The following is a 23,426-nucleotide window of genomic DNA, read 5'->3' on the forward strand; positions in this document are numbered from 1 at the left end:
TTTTATAAAATATCTCTCCAGTGCATTTTTCATTCAATGAAGAAGTTGGCTTTTTTTCTTTTTTTGGAAACTCGCATCTGGGTCAAAGTATATATCCATAGTGTTGAGATAAGAGGAAATTCTAATATTTATTTGTATATACTCGTGTATATTGTGTGTTCAATTCTGCTGAGATGCAAGAAGAAACACCCAATTTGCTTGCATGCAAGAATGGCAAACTGGAATCAGCTGAAAAATTTTCTAGGGAAAAAAAAAGTTATTCTAGATAATGACCAGAATCAAGCCCGTGAGATCTGAATCTTTCTTCTATTGCAAGTTGTGTTGATGAAATGAGTCCTGGTGCCTGCTTTACATATTAGTTGTAATCATCTGCCCACTTTGAATTCTGTACTAACATATACATACAATACTTAATAAAAACTTCGGTCAGTAAACATGTTTGAAAAATTTATATAATGAAATATTTTCTCTGTTCATGAATCCAACATGCTTTTTTTTTTTAATTTTATTTATTTTTTATTTTTGAAAGAGAAGATATAATGGAAACAAAAATTTCTATACAAACATATGAGATCACTGGGTTAAAGTGGCAATTATCTTATTACAACTAAATTACAAAACTTTAGGGGAGAAGGGGATCAATCAAATTCATCCATCAAAGAACAGTTATTCACAATAACCATTGTTTTTAAAATATGGTAACCAATAGCATTCTAATTCATACAATATAGTGAATATAAAAATTAATCAAATATCTCTTTAAGAAAAGATTTTTAAAAGGAGTAATGGTAAATGTGACCCTGGAATGATTACATTTCAATATACATTATTATCACAGTTTTCCAGATGATTTTTACAGTATTTTCTAGAAGGTATTTGAGACTTTTTTTAAATTTTTAATATTCAACTGTACACGTAGAAGTAATTTGGCTATACAAATATTTTATCAAAGTACCTCCGTAATCAGTGATGAGTTTACTATATTACAAAAATGTTCAACTCTTAATATTTTTACAATGATGATCCTTGAAGCAATCTAAAAACAACTTTCATATAACTTTACATATAATTTGTTGTAATTTGTTTTCTTAATAACATTTACATAGCAAACAGTTGCTTCGTTTTTCATCTAATATTGGTGAAGTAATTTGATTTGCAATTACTTGTACAAGAAATATGCTATAAAATCACTAAAAAATTGTTTGCTTTACTTCATGAATACATTTGTACAATATTTATTTTAATTTTACTACATTTCAGTAGAAATGATAAGTTAAGCTATATACAATGTAACGAATATAAACAGTGTCAGATTAATCACTAAATAGATTTTCTGGTCGCACACAAAAAACTTTCTTCCCATTCCCCATACGATTAGCATAATTAAAAATCTAAAATAAGGAATATATACAATATAAGGAATACCCAAACTAAATTAAAAAAAATCTTAAAAATATAAAATGATAAAAAAGCAACTCCTAAAAAAACCAATGTAAAAATTATGAATAAAGTTATCAAAAAAAAAAAAAAAAACCCAGCTTAGCTGCCACTGCCAGCAGTTAAGCATTTTGTAGTAAAGAATAAAATTCAAAGGTCTGTGGCAGTTCAGATGTTATATTGCATACATACTTTGGATTTAAAATTTGTTCCCTGCTAAAACAAAGCATGTGGTAGAAATGATCATAAAACTTTTGAACAGGGATATTTTTAGTCACAATAAAGCAAAGAAAAACAAATTTGTTCCTTCTCAGAGTAGTCTGAACAATCAAATGTTTACTCTACTGTCACTGATTTGGCAAGGTTGCGAGGACAATCAACCTAAAAGAAAACAAAACAAAAAAAACTATAAAATTGTGCTAAGGATAAAATAAATATTTTATCCTTATGTCAGATAAATATGACAAACTGATGCATAATTATGACAACTTAGTAAAAAAATAAGTTAAACACAAAAATGACTAAATTTATGTAACTATTTATTTTTATTACTAGTATCAAGTCCACCTACGAAGTTCTTGGAGTTAGGGCTGGGAATGGTTAGCTGGTTGGTTTATGGTTTATTTGCACAAGGAACAACAAAGGTTACAGCAGTACACAAGGTATTAATAAGTAATCAAAGATAAATTAGAAAATAATGTGCACAAAAATTAAGTAATGCATATCTATATATAAATAAAATTTATAATCAGATGTGTTTGTATAAATTAATTCTTTGTAAAAAGTGAAAACATTATGCAGTTCATCTGAGTCCTTCTCTTCCTTCTGACCTCTGGCGTGACCTAGCCGAATAGTCATGTCCTCGATAGTCAAATGCCGATATTCGATGTTCTTGTTGACACCTTTTATCCCTCCTTCCTCGGAACCTTGGATGAAGGGTGGAGACCCCCCCCCCCCCCAGAAGAATTCGGTGCGACTCCTTGATCTATTACTAACATCTGACTATTTCTTTCTCCTCCTAAGTGCTCCCCAATAAATCCGTTTTGTCTGGCAGTGGAACCTTGTCTGACCTGTGCTGACCCTTTTAACATTGACCTTGAAGGTGGTCACATACAGAGCTCTTAAACAAAAGTTTCTTATTCACTTAGTCAGAGCAACAATATAAAGTTTCCAGTGGCAAAGCATTACCCTTGTTTTTACCATTTTTGGATGTTCCTTGTTTACAAAGTTTGAGCAAGTTAATTCCCAACGGATAATTTACATAGGCTTTTAGCATTCTTTGTACAGAGACATGCAAGGTTATTTTTATAACACAATCTTTTGAGATGACCTCTGTAAAAGTCAATGTAACGCACTTGTAAAATTCTAAGCTACATCGAATTTTACACTGGCTCCCACTGATGAGACCTCAATAAAGGTCAAAACCGAAAACCGGTCTGGGTAGTGACCCTTCCCTATAATGCATGTCTGCAAGGAGATGCTTTGCATTATGGGATACTAAGGCAAGTGATGAGAAGTTATACCACCTTCGCCACGAGTTGCCCAGTCCTGAAAATACTTCAGGAGCAAACTCTGTTTGCTTATACTTGGATAAAGGATTAAACCAAATATATAATTGGTAGCACAGCCAAGTGAAAAAAATTTCCATCAACTATCTCTAATACAGAGAATTTTAATAAGTTGCGACACCTTTTGGCAACTCATATATGGAAATACGACTTCTCCATTACTTCCACCTTAATATCACCACCTCTGGGTCTGGCTCCCACTGATGAGACCTCAATAAAGGTCGAAACCAATCTGGGTAATGACCCTTCCCTATAATGCATAGCATTATACATGTCTGCAAGGAGATATGCTTTGCATTATGAGATACTAAGGCAAGTGATGAGAAGTTATACCAACAATGTGTAAGATGACTGATGACCTATGCAGAGCCTAGCAAGAACATTTTCCTCTCTTCTCTTTCTATGTTGACTAGACTGCCAATGCCTAATTTCAAGTTTCATATCATGTAATTGGTTTGTCAGTGCTTCCTGCCATTGGACAATTAGCTCTTGTCTTATAAATTGTCTACAGTCTGTATATAGACCATATACAGACTACATATCGTATATGTAGTCTGTATACAGGGCATATAATTCAATAATGTAAGGAAACACAGCAGCACAGCCAATAAAGATATCTAATTTTGAACCATCAGTAGAGATGGGCAAAAAATGAAATCAGAGTAAGCTGCTCTGTGCATTTAACAAATGCAGGAAGACAGAGATGGAGTTAATAAAATGTCTATAGTTGACAAAGTGAGAGATTGCAAGATGGAGTGCAAACCTGCCATGGAAGGATGTCGACATGCTGGTGCAGGCAATGTTAACATTCATGCCAATGGATTGTAGTCTCTTTAACATGCATACCAAAAGAACATATGGCAGTCTGATGTGTGTGATATTGAGCTTCCCAATGCAAAGAAAAGAGACTAGATCACATAGGGATGCTCTGGAAGAGACTTATTAGGACCAGTTCATTTGCTGCAACAAAGATTGAGCAGGCAATGTGCAAAAGGTAACTTATCCATATACCCTGATGATGGATGGGCGTTAACCATCAGAGGTTATTCTGCCTTGTAAAACCACAGACTTGAGACCCATAATCCAGCTTTGAACATATAAATGCACAATAAAGACAAAGCAATGAAGATCAATCAGCATTCCCATTTAGTAGAGGATAGAGTGTGCAAAGGAGATTCAATTCTCTTCATTTTTCCCTTAGCTGATGAAGGTGTGCAAGGAATTTAAGTTTTCTGTCAAAGATGAGTTGCAAGAACTTGGCTTTTGTTACTACTGGAATAATAGTGTCATTTTTAATTCAGGATCGGGGTGGAGAGTACATTTGACAGAAGTGCACACATTTTTTTTTTACTGAAAACCTGAATCCATTACTAAGAGCCTATAGAGAGATGTGATCTATCTTCATTTTATGAGAGTGACAGTAAATTGTGAAGTCATGAAAATATAGAAGAATTGCTTACAGCGGGAGGAAGCTGTTTAGTGATTGAATTAACTTTGATAGCAAAAAAAAAAGTATCACACTTAAGACAGTCTTTGGGAACACCCTGTTCTTGTTGATAAGGCAAAACCATGTACCTCTCCACTCTGACTTGTCTGGACAGAGTTTTTAATAAATATAAGGTGTCCTAGATTACAGAGATCTTTTAATATGCCATATCTCTAGGCTGTATCAAGCTTTTTCCATGTCAAAGAACAGTGAAACCAGATATCCTTGCTTCAGGAATGCATCTCTTATACAAGTTTTTAAATGTACCAAATGGTCTAAAGTTGAACAAAGTCTTTGAAAGACACATTATGTATTGGAGAGAAGATTGTTACTAAATGCAAGAGAAGTTTGGCATTAACCATTTTATCTAATATCTTGAAGACAGCTGGTCAGTACAATAGGTCAATAATTATTTGCTTGTATTGGATCCTTTCCTGTTTTTTGGGATAGCAATGGCAACTGACTTATGCCAAGAATCTGGAAACTCTTTCTCTACAATTATTCTGTTGTATGTTATGAGAAGGAGATCCATAGAAGATGGAAGTTTTACCATTTCATATGATGTGGCAATGAAAACTAATTCTTAGCTAATTTTCTCTCAGATTGAGATAAAATTAGCTAGCAGGCCAAAGTAAATCCAAACGTTTTATGGCTACGTAGCAAGTAAGAGAAAGAATGATTATAGAAAGATAACTTTACTCAGTGCTGATGGTAGGAAAGTAACAGAAGCAGAAGATATAATTCAGTTACTAAGGCCTGGACAGTATGTCTGCTCACCTGCTACTAGAATGTGCAAGTGAATTGGCAGTGCCTCTGACGAAGTTACTTAATCTAAGTCTCAGTTCTGGCAAGTTTCTAAGGTAGTGGAAAGAAGGTAAGATAGTTCCATTATATAAAGGTGGTCCAAAGAGAGAAGTAGCAATTTACAGACCAAGTAGTATCTCTGGAGTAGTGGTTAAAGTATTGGCAGAGTTGGTTAAAAGTAAAATTGAGGAATATGATACTTTATAGGAGGGGGGGCAGCATGGCTTTACAAAAGGTAGGTCTTGCCTTAGTAATTTGTTCACATTTTATAAGGTGACAGCAGAACTGGATAAAGGAAATGGCTACACCATGATACTGCTGGACTTTGCAAAGGCATCTCACAGAATACCACATGGAAAACTATTACATAAATTGGAGCAAATGGGAATTGATATGAGGCTGGTGGCATGGATAGGGTGTTGCAGAGTGGAGTGGAATCAAGGCAAGTGAGGGTGACTAGTGGAATGCCCCAGGGCTCTGCATTAAGACCACTACTCTTCAATTTGTATATTAATGATATAGCAGAATATTTGAAGGGAGAGCATTCAGTTGTTTGCCGATGATGCAAAACACTGTGGGGGAGGGGGGGCAATAGTTAATACAGGTGATAGAGATATCTTATAAGATTTAAATAAATTGGTAGAGTGGACAAAGGACAACTGTTGTCAATTCAATATTGGAAAATGTAAGGTAATGCACTTCAGGATGAAAAGATTATAAACTACATGCTTTACTTGTCAATGTGCTCTTTAGCATGCAAGTAATCCTCTGAGCTATTTTGCCAACTCTTGTAATATGTTCTCTGAATTTCAAATCTCTTTCCACCATTACCCATAGATCCCTAGCCTCATCAATTTCCTGTAAATTGATGTAGAGGATATAGAGCAGATAACCAAAATGACATCAAGACTGTTAGTTATGAGGATAGACAGAGCATAGAAACTGCAGATTTTGGTAGACAGAAGACAATAGAAGGGACAGAACAGACATTTAAATTGTTGATAGGTATTTAAAGGAATGACACAGGAGAGATTTTTCATCTATTAAAGTCACCCATAAATAGTGGAAGTTGTAAGAGGTGATGAGTAGGAGGGTGAGAATTTGCATTTTCCTGCACAGGATAAGGTTGGACCATGGAATTCATTGCATGACAGAGTAGTGAATATGTGGTCAGTGAATGGATTTTAAGGAGTATTATGATAGACCGTGCTGTCAAAGATGGAGCTCCAGTAATGAGTTGCAAGACAACATGGAAGTCTGGAATAATAATAGATTACAATAAGTCAAACATAGCAGAATAGAATGTTTAAATGTAGGTGCTGTATAAAGTAAATCTGATTCTTTGATATCTCAGGTAATCTAGGTTTAACATACTGTTAGAGTTCAAGGTCATAAATAGATCCAATAAATTTTAAATAAATAAACTATTAATGGTGATATTAGGGTGAGTAACAAATCATTTCCAAAAACTGGAAATTTGGGGGTGATCATTCGTACTTAAATTTGGTTCGTGGAGCTTGTATATTTAAACAGTGTTCCACCTGCTTATTGTAACCTATTCATTCATAGATTGCCCCTGATACTAGGCTGAACATTTTGCCACTAATAAAGATTGCTTTCAGTTTATTTCTTTAATAATTTTTCATCTTATGTTGAAATTACTGAACAGATGAAATGTATCTCTACTATAGTTTAAAAAAAAGATCCACAAGCTTATCATTCTAAAATATTCAAATTATGCATGTTTCCAAATTTAAACAAGCTCATCTGATATTTACATGCTAACAAGACTTACTATTTACCAACCACATGAAATCAACCTATCAATTCTAATTTAATTCTGAATTGCCTGCTTTATTGTTACCAAAAACTATTTCATACTGATTCCACTATGTTGACTCAAAACTTTTATTTCATGATAATGAAAACATATTTATTACAAAGATTTAATACATGTAGAGAAAATTTCTTCTCTCAAAAGGAACAGTAGCCTGGCAATAACTAGGTTAGGTAATGGGAGAACAATGGTTACACAAGATAAAGAAGAAGAATATTTGGTCATATTTCCCATCTCTTTGGACACTGTATGGTCATTCCTGTACCTTGTTAGGTTTTGGGAGTGAAGGCTCTGCAAGAGCTTGTTGGAAATTTAATAGCAGAGTAGGAAATTATTACCAGACATATACAAATGGTTTTATTTGGGGGGGGGGGTGTCGGAAAAGAGCAAAACTAATAATAATGGTAAGTACCTGCTGAATCTTTGTTGAGGGCATGGACTAGTTATTACTAACACAACTATTAACACTTACAACATAAAAATAAACATAAATTCACATGGTGAGAAAATGCAAGAAATAAAGAAGTCTCACTGACTATGTTACAGTTATTATTATTATAATTATTCAGGCCTCCATGGAGTCAAAAGACTCATCGTGGGAGATCCTTTCTAAGAAACAAGTCTATCAAGACTCATCGAGGGAGGTCCCTCCTAGGAAACACAAAGTCTATCATACACTCCTTAAATGCATTGCCCGTTCTCACCACTCCATCAGGCAATGCATTCCATGGTTCAACCACCCTCCATGCAAAGAAACTACTCCTCAACCTCTTTCTCACAGTTTCCTTTCGTAACTTCCAAGGATGGCCCCTTGTCATGACTCCTTCCCGCTGTTCAACCAATCGAAGGAACTCCCCAGTGTCAACCCTGTAACAGGCGATATGATAGAGACAGTTTAAAAGTCTATCATATCGCCTCTCCTTCTATCCATCAAACTCTGCAGTCCACACTATCTCAGCCGATCCTCATAACTAACATTGTACAGTCCTGACACCATCTTTGTTATCTGCATTTGTACCCTTTCCACAGTTGATTTATCCCCTTCAAATCCTGGGGACCAGATCTGAGAACAATAGTCTAAGTGTGGTCTGATCAGAGTCTTATACAACGGAATGATAACATTTTTATCTCTGCAGGTCAGTGTCCTCATTATTGCAGCAATCCTCTGTGTTACCTTCACTACCTTTGCAATTTGTCCTCTAAATTTCAGTTCTCTATCAATCATCAACTCTAGATCTCTTGTCTCCCCTATTTCCTCCAGTTTAACTCCTCCCATAGAGTATGCAGCGTCCCATCGATGTGTCCCAAACCTCAAGACCTTACATTTTGCTGCATTAAACTGACACCCCATTTATTTGCCCATCTGTCGAGTTTATTCAAATCCTCTTGCAGGGCTACCACATCTGCACTATTACTAATAACCCTTCCCAGCTTCACATCATTCACAAACAACTGAATATCCCCCTACAATCCACTGACAATGTCATTGATATAAAGGTTGAATAATATAGGTCCTAGCACTGAGCCCTGTGGAACACCACTTGTAACCTTCTGCTTCTTTCATACTGCTCCACCATACACAACTCTCTGATACCTATCGGACAGCCAATCCTGAATCCAGTTGACCGATCTGACATCCAGACCCATGTGCTGCAACTTGAATATCAGCTTATCATGTGGCACCCTGTCAAATGCCTTTGCTAAGTCTAGGAAAATGGCAGTATATGCCCTTCCCTCATCTAATGCTCTTGTAACTTTGCCGGCGAAGGTTGGTCGATTGGTAGAGCCTCTGCTACTAATGGCTCAGTTAAGTATGTTTGAGCGCGGTTAGTAGTTGGAAGGGGTCCAATCGTTCGATGCTGTCGGCACACTCTCCCTCGATGAGTCTTTGGACTCCCTGGAGGTGTCAAAATAATAATAATAATAATAATAATAATAACTTTATCATAAAAGGCTAGCATATTGCTAAAACAAGAGCGTCCCTTCATAAATCCATGTTGACTCTCACAGATAACATTACCCTCATCTGCCCAATGCTGTATACGGTCCCTCACTACTTTCTCCAAGATCTTACTAACTACTGATGACACAAAAACTGGCCTATAATTAGACACTTCTAGTCTGCTACCGCCCTTATGCAATGGCACTATCTTACCTTCCTTCCATTCCATGGGCACCTTTCCCGCAGCAGACTTTCATTGAAAAGACAGGTCAAAGGAACTATCAGTTCCTTAGCACATTCTCTCAAAACTCGTGGTGAAATACCATCCACTCCCACCGCTTTACTAACATCCAGAGTATACTCAGTATGTGGAACACACCTGCCTCCTGCACCTCTAAACCTCGAACCTGCTCTATCCCTCTAGTATTAAAATTGATTCCTCCAGGATGAAATACTCCAATAAAATGTTCGTTGAACAATTCCACTATGTCCTCTGCATCAGTCACTCTATTCCCATTTTTATCCCACAATGTCATTCTTCCACAGTCATTTCTCCTCCTACTGGCCCCATAGCTAAAAAATTCCCTAGGATTTTCCTTGGATCTAAGAGAGCCAATCATTTCTCATATTCCAGTTTTGCCTTCCTTACCATACTAGTCACTCTCCTGGCCTGCCTCTTATATTCTTCATGCATCTTCTCTTCACCTGTCTCCTAATATCTCTTCCATAGCCTCTTTTTCGCATGCAGTTCCTGTTTAATATTGTTTGTCATTCACTTTACTCCAAATTGTGTCCTCTTCTTCACTCATGGAATATGGCTTACCTTTGCTGCTAACAGATATTCTTTCACAATTTCCCAAGCACTAATGATATCCCGGCCTTCCAATTCCTCCCTCCACGAAACTTCACCAAGTTGACGTCTAAGACTATTATAATCACCAGCTTTATAATTCCACATACGTTCCAGTCTCTTTGATACTCCTGCATGTCTATTCATTTTCCAAGTCAAAACCATATGGTCACTCTCTCCAACTGGTGGGAGAGATGTCATCTCAGTTATTATCAACTCTTCTGATGCTATAACCAAATCCAAAACTCTTGAACCTCTTGTTCCGTCTGTTACATGTTGCCTAAGGCATTTGTCTCTCAAGAATTCTAGAAATTCCATTCCCTTATTGCTACATGCATCTTCCTCTCCCCAATTTATACTGCTGTAGTTAAAATCTCCCATAACAATCATTCTTCTTGCACTTGCCACACTTAACTGTCTCAACACCTCGTGGTCCCCCACCCTCTGTGCTCCTTGGTCTGTAGCACCACCCCACTAAGTATCCTGTCTTGCCCACTTCCACCTCACACCATATGCTTTCAAAATCATTAGTGTCACAGCTTTCCAAAGCCTCCACCCTTAGAGGGCATAGGTCGTCACTTATCATAAGCAGTACTCCACCACCATGCTTTCCCTTCCTATCCTGCCAAAAAATGCTGTACCCAGCTACTTCCATTCCTGTTATTATATCCTCTTCTGTCAACCACGTCTCAGTGATCCCAATAATCTTTAGCCAGGCTGATGCTATGAATGCCACCAATTCCTCTCCCTTATTCCGAATACTCCTGGCATTAGTATAAAGCATAAAAATGCCATTGTTATCCCCTCTAGACTCCATTGTGCTCAGCGTTACCTGATGTCATCTCCCTTCTCCCAAGCACCCATTCCCACAAGAGGCCACCCCTGCCACCATCCACGCTGGGACACACTGACTCGTTCAGAACAGCAATCTCTCCAAATGCCTATATCCTTCCTCATTCAAATGCAAGCAGTCTCTCGCATACAATTCCTCACTGAACTCAAATGCACTCCAAGCATCCACACATTCCAACCCTCTCTTCTGACACATTCTCGCTATTATGCCATTCAATATCACTGCTCTTCTGCTCAGCTCGTCATTATCATACCTAGGCCACACACACACACACACACACTATCTTTCCTCTCTGTGTCTTCTTTCGTACCACCTCAAGCAAGAATCTCATATCTCTCGCTGCCCTATTTACACCACCACTCAAGTCATTTGTTCTCACCATCATAATCATCTCATCCATGCTTTCACCTCTCTTAACTGCCAAAGCCACACTTTCTATCTTTCCTCCAGGCAAACACTCCTCACGCATCCTATCTTGAACACCATGGATCATCGAGTCCCCATACATTGCACCTCTTACCACCCTATTCCTCGATTGCTCACATGCATCCCTCACTCTCTCTCTCTCTCTCTCTCCTGTAACAGTTTCTCTCTGTGCTCCCCTATTTACCTGCCTTCCTGACATCACTCTATCCCTAGTGCCTGTGCTCCCTGGCATTCCTCCCATTCCCTCTCTCCTGCTGTTTCCATTCTTTCCTCTTCTATCATTCCTATATCTGACACTCATTTGATAGCAATATTTTCCCACTTGGTTCAGGACAAGACTGTACAGAGCATTTCACTGGAAGTGATCACCATTTAGTGTTGAGCAAGATAAAATTTAATTTTATATTGAATAGAAGAGTATGTAACAAAGTTTTAAAATGAATCAAAGTTGGGCAGCCCTTCAGATGCTAACTGTAGACTCAAATGCAAAAACATAATTCAAGAAAAAATGAAAGAGTTTCAAAACAAGAACCAAAGCTTGAAGATTAAGTGGCGAACCCTAAAAAAAAAAAATTAAAAAAAAAAAAAAAAAAAAAAAAATGAATTCAGCCAGAGAGACATGTGGTGAGGTTATTTGTAAGAATAAAAAACTCAGAACTCCATGATGGATTCAGGAAGTTAAAGAGGCAGTGAATGAAAAGAAGAAAGCATATCAAAATTTCTTAGCAAGTAAGTCGACTTGTGCTCTTAGAGACTACATAGAAAAAATGTAAGAAAGCAAAGAACTGTGTAAACCTAACTAAACAAAAGTCATGGAAAGACTTTGGCAAGAATATAGAAAATAAATATAAGGAAGGTGGCAAAATATTCTGGAGGCTATTGAAAAAGCTTATAAATGCAAGAAAGTACTGTAAAAGGAATCACAGATGTTAAAAGTTACATGAAACTGATGATAAAGATATTCTAGATGTCTGGAGTAATCAATTTGAAAGATTGCTAATTGAAACAAGCAGTGTGTGTGCATGGTGGCAGAAAAATCCCAACAGGAATGTAGTTAGGAATACATATCAATAGTTGAAGTAGAAACAGCCATCAAAAACCTGAAATATAGGAAGACTGAGCAGATGAAATTCAACCAGAAATGCTGAAATATGGAGATAAGTTTTACAATGGCTGCAGTGCATAATTCAGAAGTCCTGGTCAGAGGGTCAAATTCCACATGACTAGAGTAGAAAAAGAGAAATAAAAAATATATATAAAAAAAAAAATTAAAATAAGAAAGATATTTCCTGTTGAGTGTTCCATAAGAGAAACTTGTGAAACTGCTAAAAAAAGTTGTGAAATGCGAGCTTGGTAAAGAATAAAGATTCAGACTAAATAGAGGTTGTCAGGATCAGATTTTCATTTATAGACAAATAGTCGAGAAATCTTCAGAATATAACTTGGATTTATATTTAAGTTCCATAGATCTGGAAAAGACACATGATGAGATGCCAAGAGGAAAGCTGTTCAAAACATTAATTATATGGTCAAATGGGACATTATATCATGCAATACTTAGTCTTTGAGTTGTGAATCAGCAGTTAAAATTGAAGTAGCTATAGGAATATGGTTTAATGTTAATTCAGGTGTGCAACAAGGGTGAACATTATCTCCATTGTTATTCATTACCTATATGAATCACATTGTGAAGGAAAGCGATATTACACTGGATATCAAAATCTATGTTGTTATTATTATTATTCCTGACACCTCCAAGGAGTCCGAAGACTCATCGCGGGAGGACACCTACTGTCTCAACCACTACACCGAACCTCTACTACGAATCATCTCCATCAACGCCATCTACCGGCCACCACAACTAGTATTTTTTGTCTGTAAATTGCATATGTTCTGAAGGGTCGATTTGTCTGTATACGGGATGAAAAACCCAAGTTTCCGGGAGGAAAAACCCTGCTACCTCCGTATGAGATCGGCTAACTCACCTTCGATTGAAATTGTCCAGATAAAGATTCCTCCCGTCGCGACGAGAATCGAACTTAGGCCTATTCCAATCAAAGGGCGCAATGTACTATCGTTCTTCCAATTGCGCTACGGAGGAGCTTATTAATCTAGCTCTTTTCTTTACACAGGTGTTATACTTCTGAATAAATCCAGGACAAGTCTACAGGATTCCCTGATGAAATTGAATAACTGCCATAATAATTCTGGTATGAAAATCAGCAATCAAAAGACAAAGACAATGAAAATAGGCTGAAACACTGAAAGCATCAACTGTATCCTGAAGATTTACCTATAGAAAAAGTAAAATATTTCAGCTTAACTAAAATATTTAGCCACAAATATTAGTTAAGATGACAAACTAAATATGGAAATAGACAACAGAATTAGTAAAGTTGGTATGGTAGGAAGTCAGTTGAATAAATTTATGGAATAAGAAAGCAATTAGTCAAAACACTAAATTAGCTGTATACAACAGTGTTCAAACCAATTTTAACTTATGGATCTGAGAGTTCTTAGAAAGATTAGTATAGTTAACAGATAGCATTAGTGGCAGTTTCATATTAAAAACAATGAATATTAGGAAAGAACTTAGCATTCAAGAATGTGTTAGCAGAGCTAATCTCAGATGGTATGGTCACTTAAACAGAATGGAAGATGAAAGATTTGAAGACCAATATGTAGGTGGATTGATACAGTAAAAAGTGACTTAGATATATAAGATCTGATAATGTTGAAGTCTTGACAGATAACAGATTAATTTAGTTGATTAGAGTTGATTAGTACTTATGATAGGGTGCTAAAAGAGTGTTCAGCTGAACTGGCTATCTCTTTAACCCGGCTATATAATTTGAGTCTCAGAATAGTGAAGATTCTGCAAGAGTGTAAAGAATGCATGATAATTCCCATTGACAAAGGGTGGTGCAAAGACTGATGCATTTAACTAATGACCAATCAATATCTCAGGAATGGTGGTGGTGAAGAATTTGGAAAAGTTGGTTAGGGTTTGCATGAAATGGATTGACAGAGAATCTCTACTTTGCAATGAACAGCATGAGTTTATTAATGGAAGATCATGTTTTAACATCTTGCACACATTCTATAATGATGTTACCAGTGAACTGGACAAGGAGAATGAATACATCATGATATTTTTAGATTTTGTGAAGGCTTTTGACAGAACACAGCATGGAGGACTTGCATAAATTGGAGAATATGGGTTTGGATTATAAAATATTAGCATGGATAAGAGGATATCCAAAAGTGGTATACAGGGGGGATGTGAGTCTGCAAAATTTAAAGAAATCAGTTGTGTACCATAAGGATCATTCATTGGTCTGCTGTTATTCAATCTATGCATTAATGACTTTGGGAAAGATTTAACAGGCAACATACAGCTATTCACTGATGATACAAAAGGTAGGTAGATTAATCAGGAATGCAATTGATATTCAGTACTTGCAGAATGATTTGAATAGGCTGGAATTGTGGGCATGGGAAAATGGATATCAGTTCAATATCAGTAAATGTGAAATCATGCACTCTGGCATGATTAGATAGATATCCAATGTTGCATTATATTTGTGGGATTATGCTAGAAGAAACTGATCAGGCTAGGGATCTTCGAGTGTTCGTAGATAGGAAGTTGAAGTTTTTTTTTTTTTTTTTTTTTTTTGGGGGGGGGAGGGTATGTCGCAAAGATTGCGAATACAATTCAAAAGATAATTGCAATGCTGAAACAAACTTTGACATGTAAAGATAAAGATATCATTTTGTCTTTTTTGCAAGGACTTGGTAAGACCTTACATGGAGTATTATGTGCAGGTCTGGTCTCCTGGTTTCCATTGTTATTCTGATACAGTGGAGAGTGTGTGCAAAGGAGAGTGTTAAAAATGATATCAGGATTGTGGAATACTGATAATGAAGCTAGATTGAGAATTTGTGCAGACACTAGCAAACAGAACAAGAGAAAGAGGTGATATGATTGAGACTTGCAAACTTCTGAAAGGTCATATAGGATTTCAGTAGATGGAATTTATTTTATGGAGGATTGGGAAAAGATGTAATGGTGTTATTATTATTACGTGACACCTCCAGGGAGTCCAATGACTCATCATGGGAGGGCACACTACTCTACTTCGCTAAATACATCTCATCCTCTCCACTACTAAATTCTCCACCTACAACACTACTACCATCAATGCCATCTATCGCCCATCATCACCTACAATAGTATTTTTTGTCTATAAATTGCATGTGTTCTGAAGGCCAATTTGTCTGTATGCGGGATGAAAAACTCGAGTTTCTGGGAGAAAAAAAAATCCTGCTACGACCGTATGATATCGGCTAACTCACCTTCAACTGAAAAAGCCCATATAAGGATTTCCCCCTCATCACAATGAGAACCAGACCCAGGTCTTTTAAAATCGAAGGGCGCAATATTCCACTATTCTTCCAATTGCATTATGGCAGCTATAGAGGAAAGAGGGGGATCCTTGGAAGCTGAGAATGAATGCCACCATGAAGGAGTGAGATCTAGACTTTTCTCTCAGAGTGGTGCATAATTGGAATGTTGCCATGGGATGTCATGCGTACAAGCAGTATGAATGAATTCAAGAACAAGTATGACAGCTGGTGCATGTAGTATGTGGACTACCTCGATGAGTCCCTGACTCCCTAGTATAGTAGTAATAGTATTAATAGTAGTAGTAATAATAATATCCTGTACACTCCCTGAGGGTGCATATCCAGAATTTGACATTGACAACCTTACTAGAAGATGATGCTATAGAGTTGCAACTACCTTTCCACATAGAATTAGTATGAAAAGTACAAACATACGTACCCATAACGGGATTCAAACCTACAGCTTGGATCTATTGCTTGGAAGAGTAGATACATCATCACCCAGCCAACCAGGCCATCATTATTATATATAGAATTCTATAATGGAGCCTCCATAGCTCAGTCAGCATAGACTAAGTTCTTTGGTCAGAAAAATCTGGGTTCGATTCCTGTCGAAGACATGCGAAATCTTTATCTGGTCTTGTTCGACTATAGGTGCGTTAGTGGTCTCAGAGGTAGAGGATTTTTTCGCCCCAAAACTTGGGTTGTTCGTCCCTCAAAACAGGCAAACTGGCCCTGTGAACACACAGATTACAGCCATGAATACTTATGGCCCAACCATATGCCTGATTTATCGGCTATATGCCAGCAGTCTCAAGCCTGGATAAAATAGGGAGGGTTGGGGAAAGCAATGGTGAACTTCCCTGTAAAAAGATTATCACCAGAACACTTTATGGCAAGAAACATTCGCCTACAAAGTTATCAAGGGTTAAATCATCATATTATATGATCATCATACTGAATGGTTAAATCTTCATATTATATATATATAGAATGCTGTGACTAGTGTATTGCAAGGCTCTGTACTTGAGCCACTGTTGTTTATTTGTGCATCAGTGATATAGGAAGCAGTTTCAGTAGAAATAACCAGTTTGTTGATGCAAAACTGAGAAGAGTGATAATGAAGATGACAGGGATCCTGCAAGATGAGACCAGCAGTATGGCTGCCATTGTGGAAGTAAGGTGTCACATACATTTAGATAAAGAGATTACAAGCTATGCACCACACCGATCGAATTGGACTGAATAAAATTGATGACATCATGTATTTTGGAGTGACCTATGGACAGGGAATTGAAATTTAGATTATGTCTTGCAAGGTGTCAAAATAGCTTGTGAGATTACTCAGATGTTGAACATACTGACTTTTTTTAAAGACTAATAAGAACACATGACACATTTGGGTTACTGCCCATACACATGGCTGCCTGGATTCTTTGGGATGATCCAGAGGAGAGTGACCAAGATTGTCTATGGAACACTTGCTATGAAGACAAATTTAGGATCTGTGGGTTACAAAGGCTAGTTTAAAGATGAAAAAAAAAAAAAAAAAAAAGAAGAGGGAACATGATAGAAAAAAACAAAATTATTAAAAAGGTTTTACAGGATGGGAGAGGACAAAGGATCACTCCTGAAAGAGCATGGTTAGCACAGGTATTTGGACAATTTTTTGCTTGGAGGTTAGTGAAAAGATGAAATGGGTTGCTAGAAGCATCTGTGAGTGCATGTCAGTGAATGATGTCAAAGTGAAGTATGATTGCGGTTGTGTGAATAATGGCTGGTATGGGCCTTCTATTATGAGTGACTCCATGATTATATGAAATTGACTTTCACATAAAAATTATATGAAACTGACTTACTAAAAGATCATTGTACTTATTAATGTTTCTCAAGAGCTCTACACAATCACAGATTAACAAATTAAATAAGCCATTAAAACAAAGTAACATCATGAAACAAGAAATTAAAAGCAATGAGTCTTGTGACTCCATGGAGGTCTGAATCATAATAATATTAGAATACACTTTTCCAGATTTCTGATGTATGGATTACCTAAAATCCATAATACCCATACTCTGCTAAAATCAGCATTGGATTGTATCGAATGTCACATAAGCTGCTGAAACCACAGTTGATTAACTTCACAGCAGTTTCACCCCTTCTAATGCAAAGATTTCAAAAACAAGACAATATTTATTTGTATTGGAGAATTTTTCCACTGTTATGAAGTAAGACAAGAAATTAAATTATTTTAATTCATTATGCAGTAATCCTTTTCATATAACTGAATAGAAGGCTTCAATTCTCAGGCCATTCAGAAAGCAAACTAGCAAAGAGAGATTAATTCTAAGTCCCACCATCAATCCTACTCAAACGCCAGATACCATCAAAACTTGAGTTCACTACTATAACATCATCTCATCAGGAAAAAAAGTGGAAAAAAAAAAAATCTGTTCTTTGCATGGTTTCCAATCCTTATATGCTTAAGGTGTTTTTAGAAAAGATAGTAGGATTTCTGTGTATTCTGTTTGCAGGTTATCTTCTTTCATATACGCTTGTCTGCAAGTTACAAATACATGTTGAATACATTTTGTTCATTTATCCAGAACAGATACCTAAAGTGACAAGTGTTTTTTTGAACATCATGATCTCTGCCAGAGTTCAATGAAAAAAAAAAACAACTGAGGGCTCTAACAACAGCCATTTTTTGTGGAAGGAAAATCAGTTGTGAAACCCTGCTCCACAAATCAAATATAAATAATTACTCTGGGCTTCCCAATTTTAGGAAGTGATTTTATTAAACACCCAATATCACTCAATAAATTTATAGATTTTTAAAAAAAATTATCTATTTATGACCTATTGAACTGAACTTTATTGGACTATGGTGCAGATGAAATCCCAGCAGAGTTAATTAAGGCCACAGGGAATGGAGGGATAAGAGTGTTTCATAGATTGATTACAAGGATATGGGAGACAGGATCATGGCCTAGAGACGGGAAGAAGTCAGTTTTCATACCACTACACAAGAAAGGTGATATGAAGGCATGCAAGAATTATAGAACTATTAGTTTGATATCTCATGCAAGCAAAATTTTATTAAAGATCATGCTAAATACGATTGAGGCCAAAGTTGAGGCAGAGATGCCCAAGGAACAAGCAGGTTTTAGGAAAGGTAGGGGCACCAGAGATCAGATCCTTTGCCTTAGACAGATCATAGAAAAATATAAAGAATTCAGACTCCCTCTGGCAATGTGTTTCTTAGACTATTCTAAAGCTTTTGACTGTGTTGAGCATGTAAAACTGTGGAAAGTAATGGAAATAATGGGTTTTCCTCAACACACTATCAGGTTGATAGCCAACTTCTATAAGGAGCAAGAAGCCACAGTAAGAACAGGTGTTGGATTGACTGACTGGCTTCAAGTTGTTTACTTTCTCCTCACTTGTTTAGTATATATGCAGAGGACATCATACATGAAGCATTGGATGAGCTCAGGACAGGAATTAGGATAGGAGGTAGATTGATCAGTAATCTGAGGTATGCTGATGATACAGTACTCCTTTGTAATGACATGGAAGAACTAGGACTAATTCTTGACAAAGTTAACAAGATCAGTAATAACAGAAGACTTCAACTCAATTCTAGCAAGACAAAGATCATGGTTCTCAAAGGAAAAACAAACAGAGAAGCTCTTGAAAAACAAGTGTATCTTAATGGAGAAAGAATTGAAGAAGTCAGCAAGTTTGAGTACCTGAGATCCATTATTAATGTGAAGAATTGCTGTTCAGAAGATGTCAGAAAAAGGTTAGGAATGGCTAAAACAACAGTCAAAGACCTGTCTAAAATCTGGAAGGATGGATCTATCTCCATGGGAACAAAGTTGAGGATTTTAGATGCAGTTGTTTTTCCAACAGCGACTTAAGGATGCGAGACTTAGAACATGAAGAAGTCAGATAAGAAACGGATATCTGCTTTTGAGATGTGGTGTTATAGAAGGCTGTTGAGGATATCATATACTGAAAGATGTACAAATGAATGGGTGTTAGAAAAGATTAGTAGAACTTTAAGGCTCCTTAAGGATATTGACAGAAGAAAGTTAAAATATTTTGGACATATAGAAAGGATGAAAGGAGGACTTCTCAGAACAGTAATAGAAGGTAAAGTTCCTGGGAAAAGAGGCAGGGGTAGACCATCAATGAGATGGATGGATGGCGTGTGTGGAGTGACTTATCTTCAGAGAGTTGAGGCTGCCAGAAAAGCAAACAACAGGACTACATGGCGAGGCCTGGTGTGGAACATGACCGAGCATCGGAGTGGCTGTACGGCATCTGTAGATGCCCAGTGAACATAGAGAGAACTGAACTAGAATATTAGATTTGGCTCATCTGTAATATCATGCAAATTCATGTGTCCCTTGTTATACTAAACTTCAAACATTCCGTTTAATTTTTTGTGACTCGGCTCCAGGCAAGGTTGCAACACCATGGGCAGGTCAAGGCTTTTTTCTATTATTTTTATTATGCAATATTTACATAATTTGGATACCAAATGGAACTTTTTCAAGCCATTTCAAGGTCTCCAAAGTAAGTGAGAAAATAGTCTCAAATGCAAACAATCACTGCACAGAAGTTGGCCTTGATACCAAGCTAAAATTTTTACCCCTAATATAAAGGGGGACAGGTAGTATCTCACATCCTCTCTGCTTTACATGTTGGCTCCAATTGCCTGCTATAGCTAATAATTTGTTTTTTTTTTATAAAGCAAGGTAATAAGGCAGTTAATCCTATCTCCAAGCAGAAAACTTGTCACTACAGGTTTTCTGCTTGTGTGTATATTTTCCAAGAAAAGAAAATCATCCACTTACGATACTAACTGATCATTTACAAAAAGGCCTAATTGATTTGAATTCAATATTTTCCATACAAAGGAAATCAGTACTACTGACTACACTATAGCAGTGCCAGGTGTAACACATAAAAGTTAATTTAGTTAAGAATCAATGATTCAGTTACAAATGAAACATGTGGTGGTTACATGTAAGATGTGAATCTTGAATTTGTCTACCACTGTAGACTGAAGTATATTATCATTGACAGTCAAGGTAGCAATTCCTAAGGCTGAAATTTAACCTGGTGATGCTGGTTTCAAAGTGAGTATTATTAGTCTTCAGCTCAGTGGCAGCCCATACATAAGCACTGTGACACTGCAACACCCCCAAGGAAAAAATGAAAAGTTTAAATTTTGTTTGTGTTTATAAATAATAACAATGCTTACAACATTATATAAATGCAATACAACATGTTAAAGGTTACAGCTTATGTTTTGACATTGATTGAATAGTTAATTGGAATTGTTCAATTAACGCTTTAGATTACAAAACAAAAGCACTGCAATCTAATGCCAATATTCGTTGGCACTTGTCATTGCATGTTGCGTCATTCAGACACTGCCCAAACAGCAGTGTATTTTTAGTATCCTTATGCACGTTATTTCTGTGAGATAAAAAACATTTATTATTGGTGCGTGTGCATGGTGAACTATTTTTTGTCAATATTTTATTTTGTTAAAATAACATAATTATTTATTTATTATAGATACAAGGCTGAATTATGACGAGTGTCACTGTTGAAAATATGAAAAGAATTATATTTTTTCAATTATCGTTACACAAAACAAATGCACTGCGATCTAATGCCGATATTCATTTGCGTTTGTCATTGCTATTGATACGAAACTTTTATTATTGGTGTTTGTTTGTGGTGAGGATGAAATATTTTTAATAAAGCAATTTTTAATATGTAAATTTATTTATTAATAAATTCGTTACTGATTAGAAATTTTTTACATTTTTTTAAAATTATTATTATTATTATTATTTTTTTTTATATGCAGCACCCCCACTTACAATTTTCGCCGGCCGCTACTGCTTCAGCTTTTATTCAGAACACAGAAGACATGCACAATATACAAAAAACAGTTAAATGATTTTCCCTTTGTATACACTAACTAGGATGCTCTAATTGCTCTAAAATGAACTGAAAGAGTAAACTACTTAATCCTAAACATCAGTTTAAATTAAACTGTCTAGCACTTGAGACAAAAAAAAAAAAAAAGCACTAACTCTTAGTAAAAGATGAAAGATGAAAATTAAAACGTAATGGAATCTTATAAACTTCAGAAAGTAAGGTAACTTACATTATATCCTCTTAAAACAGCAATATGATAAGAAAGCAGTTGAAGGGGTATGACAGTTAACACTCCTTGAAGACAGTCAACAGTATGAGGCACTTCAAGATGGTTAAAAGCGTGTTTTGCAGTTTCTTTATCCCCTTGTTCACAAATAATAATTGGGCGTCCATCACGAGCACATACCTATGAAAGCAAAGAATAAAAATCCATCTATTCCTAAATATAAACAAATCTTATGTATCAGCATTTCTCAACCTTTTGAAAGTGGAGAACCCCTACTTTTAATTTGAAAAATATGGGGGATCCCTGTGGAGGAAATTAGAATTGGCCAATTTTATCTTAAATTATGGCCTATGTAAAGATACACTGATATGTGGTATACACATTGAATGTACATAGAGGTACCATAATGCACTGTTGGTCTGTATAGTCCATCAAGGCTGTTCATAACATTAGTTCTCAAAAATGTATCTCTTGCGGACATTCAGGGGTTCACAGACCATAGGTTGGGAACTGCTTCTATGTACTATAAGACAAAGATGATTTTTATTAAGACAAAAATTTCTAAGAATCGTTATGTAAAATGTGTACACTGATCAATAGTGAATAAAATAAAATTCTTAGAAAACGAAGTGAAATATACATGAAAAATAAGTAAACATAAGCATAACAAATTGTACAAGATGATTTGCTGCTCCAACCCACAGATACTCTACCATGGCTAGATAAATCACCTCATCAACATTAGTTAATTGGATAAGTACTTCCCTATAGTTATTTATTGAGCTACCAATGTATACAGGTGCTATTTATCATTGGTACGTTATTTATATTTCACAAAAAATCTCTTTTCCTGTCCTCACCTCATTCATTTCTATTTTTTTTTATTCCTATCATAAATGCAAGTGTGCATATCTAGAAGTTATAACATCACAAGAAAATTGCTGCAACCCAGCAAATTATTGGATACACAAAAATAATGACACAATTGTAAATTATTAATAATTCATTTGCCTCTAATAAAAGTATTTGTATTCACACCCGTTCTTTCTCTCATATTTGCCAATCGTTCTGTCACTTGACATATTTAGAGACACTTTAGTAATTACATATACAAACAAAATATACAATTCTTCTTAATTTTTTCTAGTATATCCTGAAACATATATTTCTTCCCCCCCCCCCCATGCAGATTTGGTTATAGTTGAAGAACCAGTCAATATATGATGCATCCACTGAGAGGAAAACAGGAAGACTGAGAGAAATCATATTGTCTTGCCACAAGGTCGATGTCGTTATGAGAGGATTTCCTCTTGCTCCGACGTGAATGTGTTAAACCTCTACTAAAATTCAAAAAATTAATTTTATAAAATATTTTATATTTAAAATTATGAAATTTTGCAGTACCTGTTGTAATGCATTCATGCATTTAGGATATACTGGATCCCTGGTTACAATCATAATGACAGGCATAGCTTTGTCTACTAAAGCTAGAGGACCATGTTTCAACTCACCAGCAAGGATGCCCTCTGAGTGCATGTAAGTCAACTCCTTAATTTTCTATTAAAAAAGGATATGAAACATCAATCAGTGGTAAATTCAAATCATAACTTAAATAACATTCGG

The 23,426-nt window shown here is 36.1% G+C and overlaps 1 protein-coding gene across 1 annotated transcript in view; it reads right to left on the reverse strand.

Moving 5' to 3' along the window:
* Window positions 1-490: 490 nt before the first annotated feature.
* The window catches only part of LOC150095883 (glutamine--fructose-6-phosphate aminotransferase [isomerizing] 2-like), a 240,259-nt gene continuing 217,323 nt past the window's right edge, over window positions 491-23,426 (reverse strand). The window contains exons 17-19 of the mRNA XM_090409642.1: window positions 23,208-23,360; window positions 21,807-21,983; window positions 491-1,818 (exon numbers count right to left, since the gene is read on the reverse strand). Of these exons, the coding sequence (XP_090265768.1) occupies window positions 1,774-1,818; window positions 21,807-21,983; window positions 23,208-23,360 (375 nt within the window). The 3' untranslated portion in view covers window positions 491-1,773. The remainder of the gene's footprint in view (window positions 1,819-21,806; window positions 21,984-23,207; window positions 23,361-23,426) is intronic.

The sequence above is a fragment of the Typopeltis vanoorti genome, chromosome 19 (genome assembly GCF_054136105.1).
Source record: "Typopeltis vanoorti isolate ZY-2024b chromosome 19, IOZ_Tvanoo_1.0, whole genome shotgun sequence".
NCBI classification, from domain to species: Eukaryota; Metazoa; Arthropoda; class Arachnida; order Uropygi; family Thelyphonidae; genus Typopeltis; species Typopeltis vanoorti.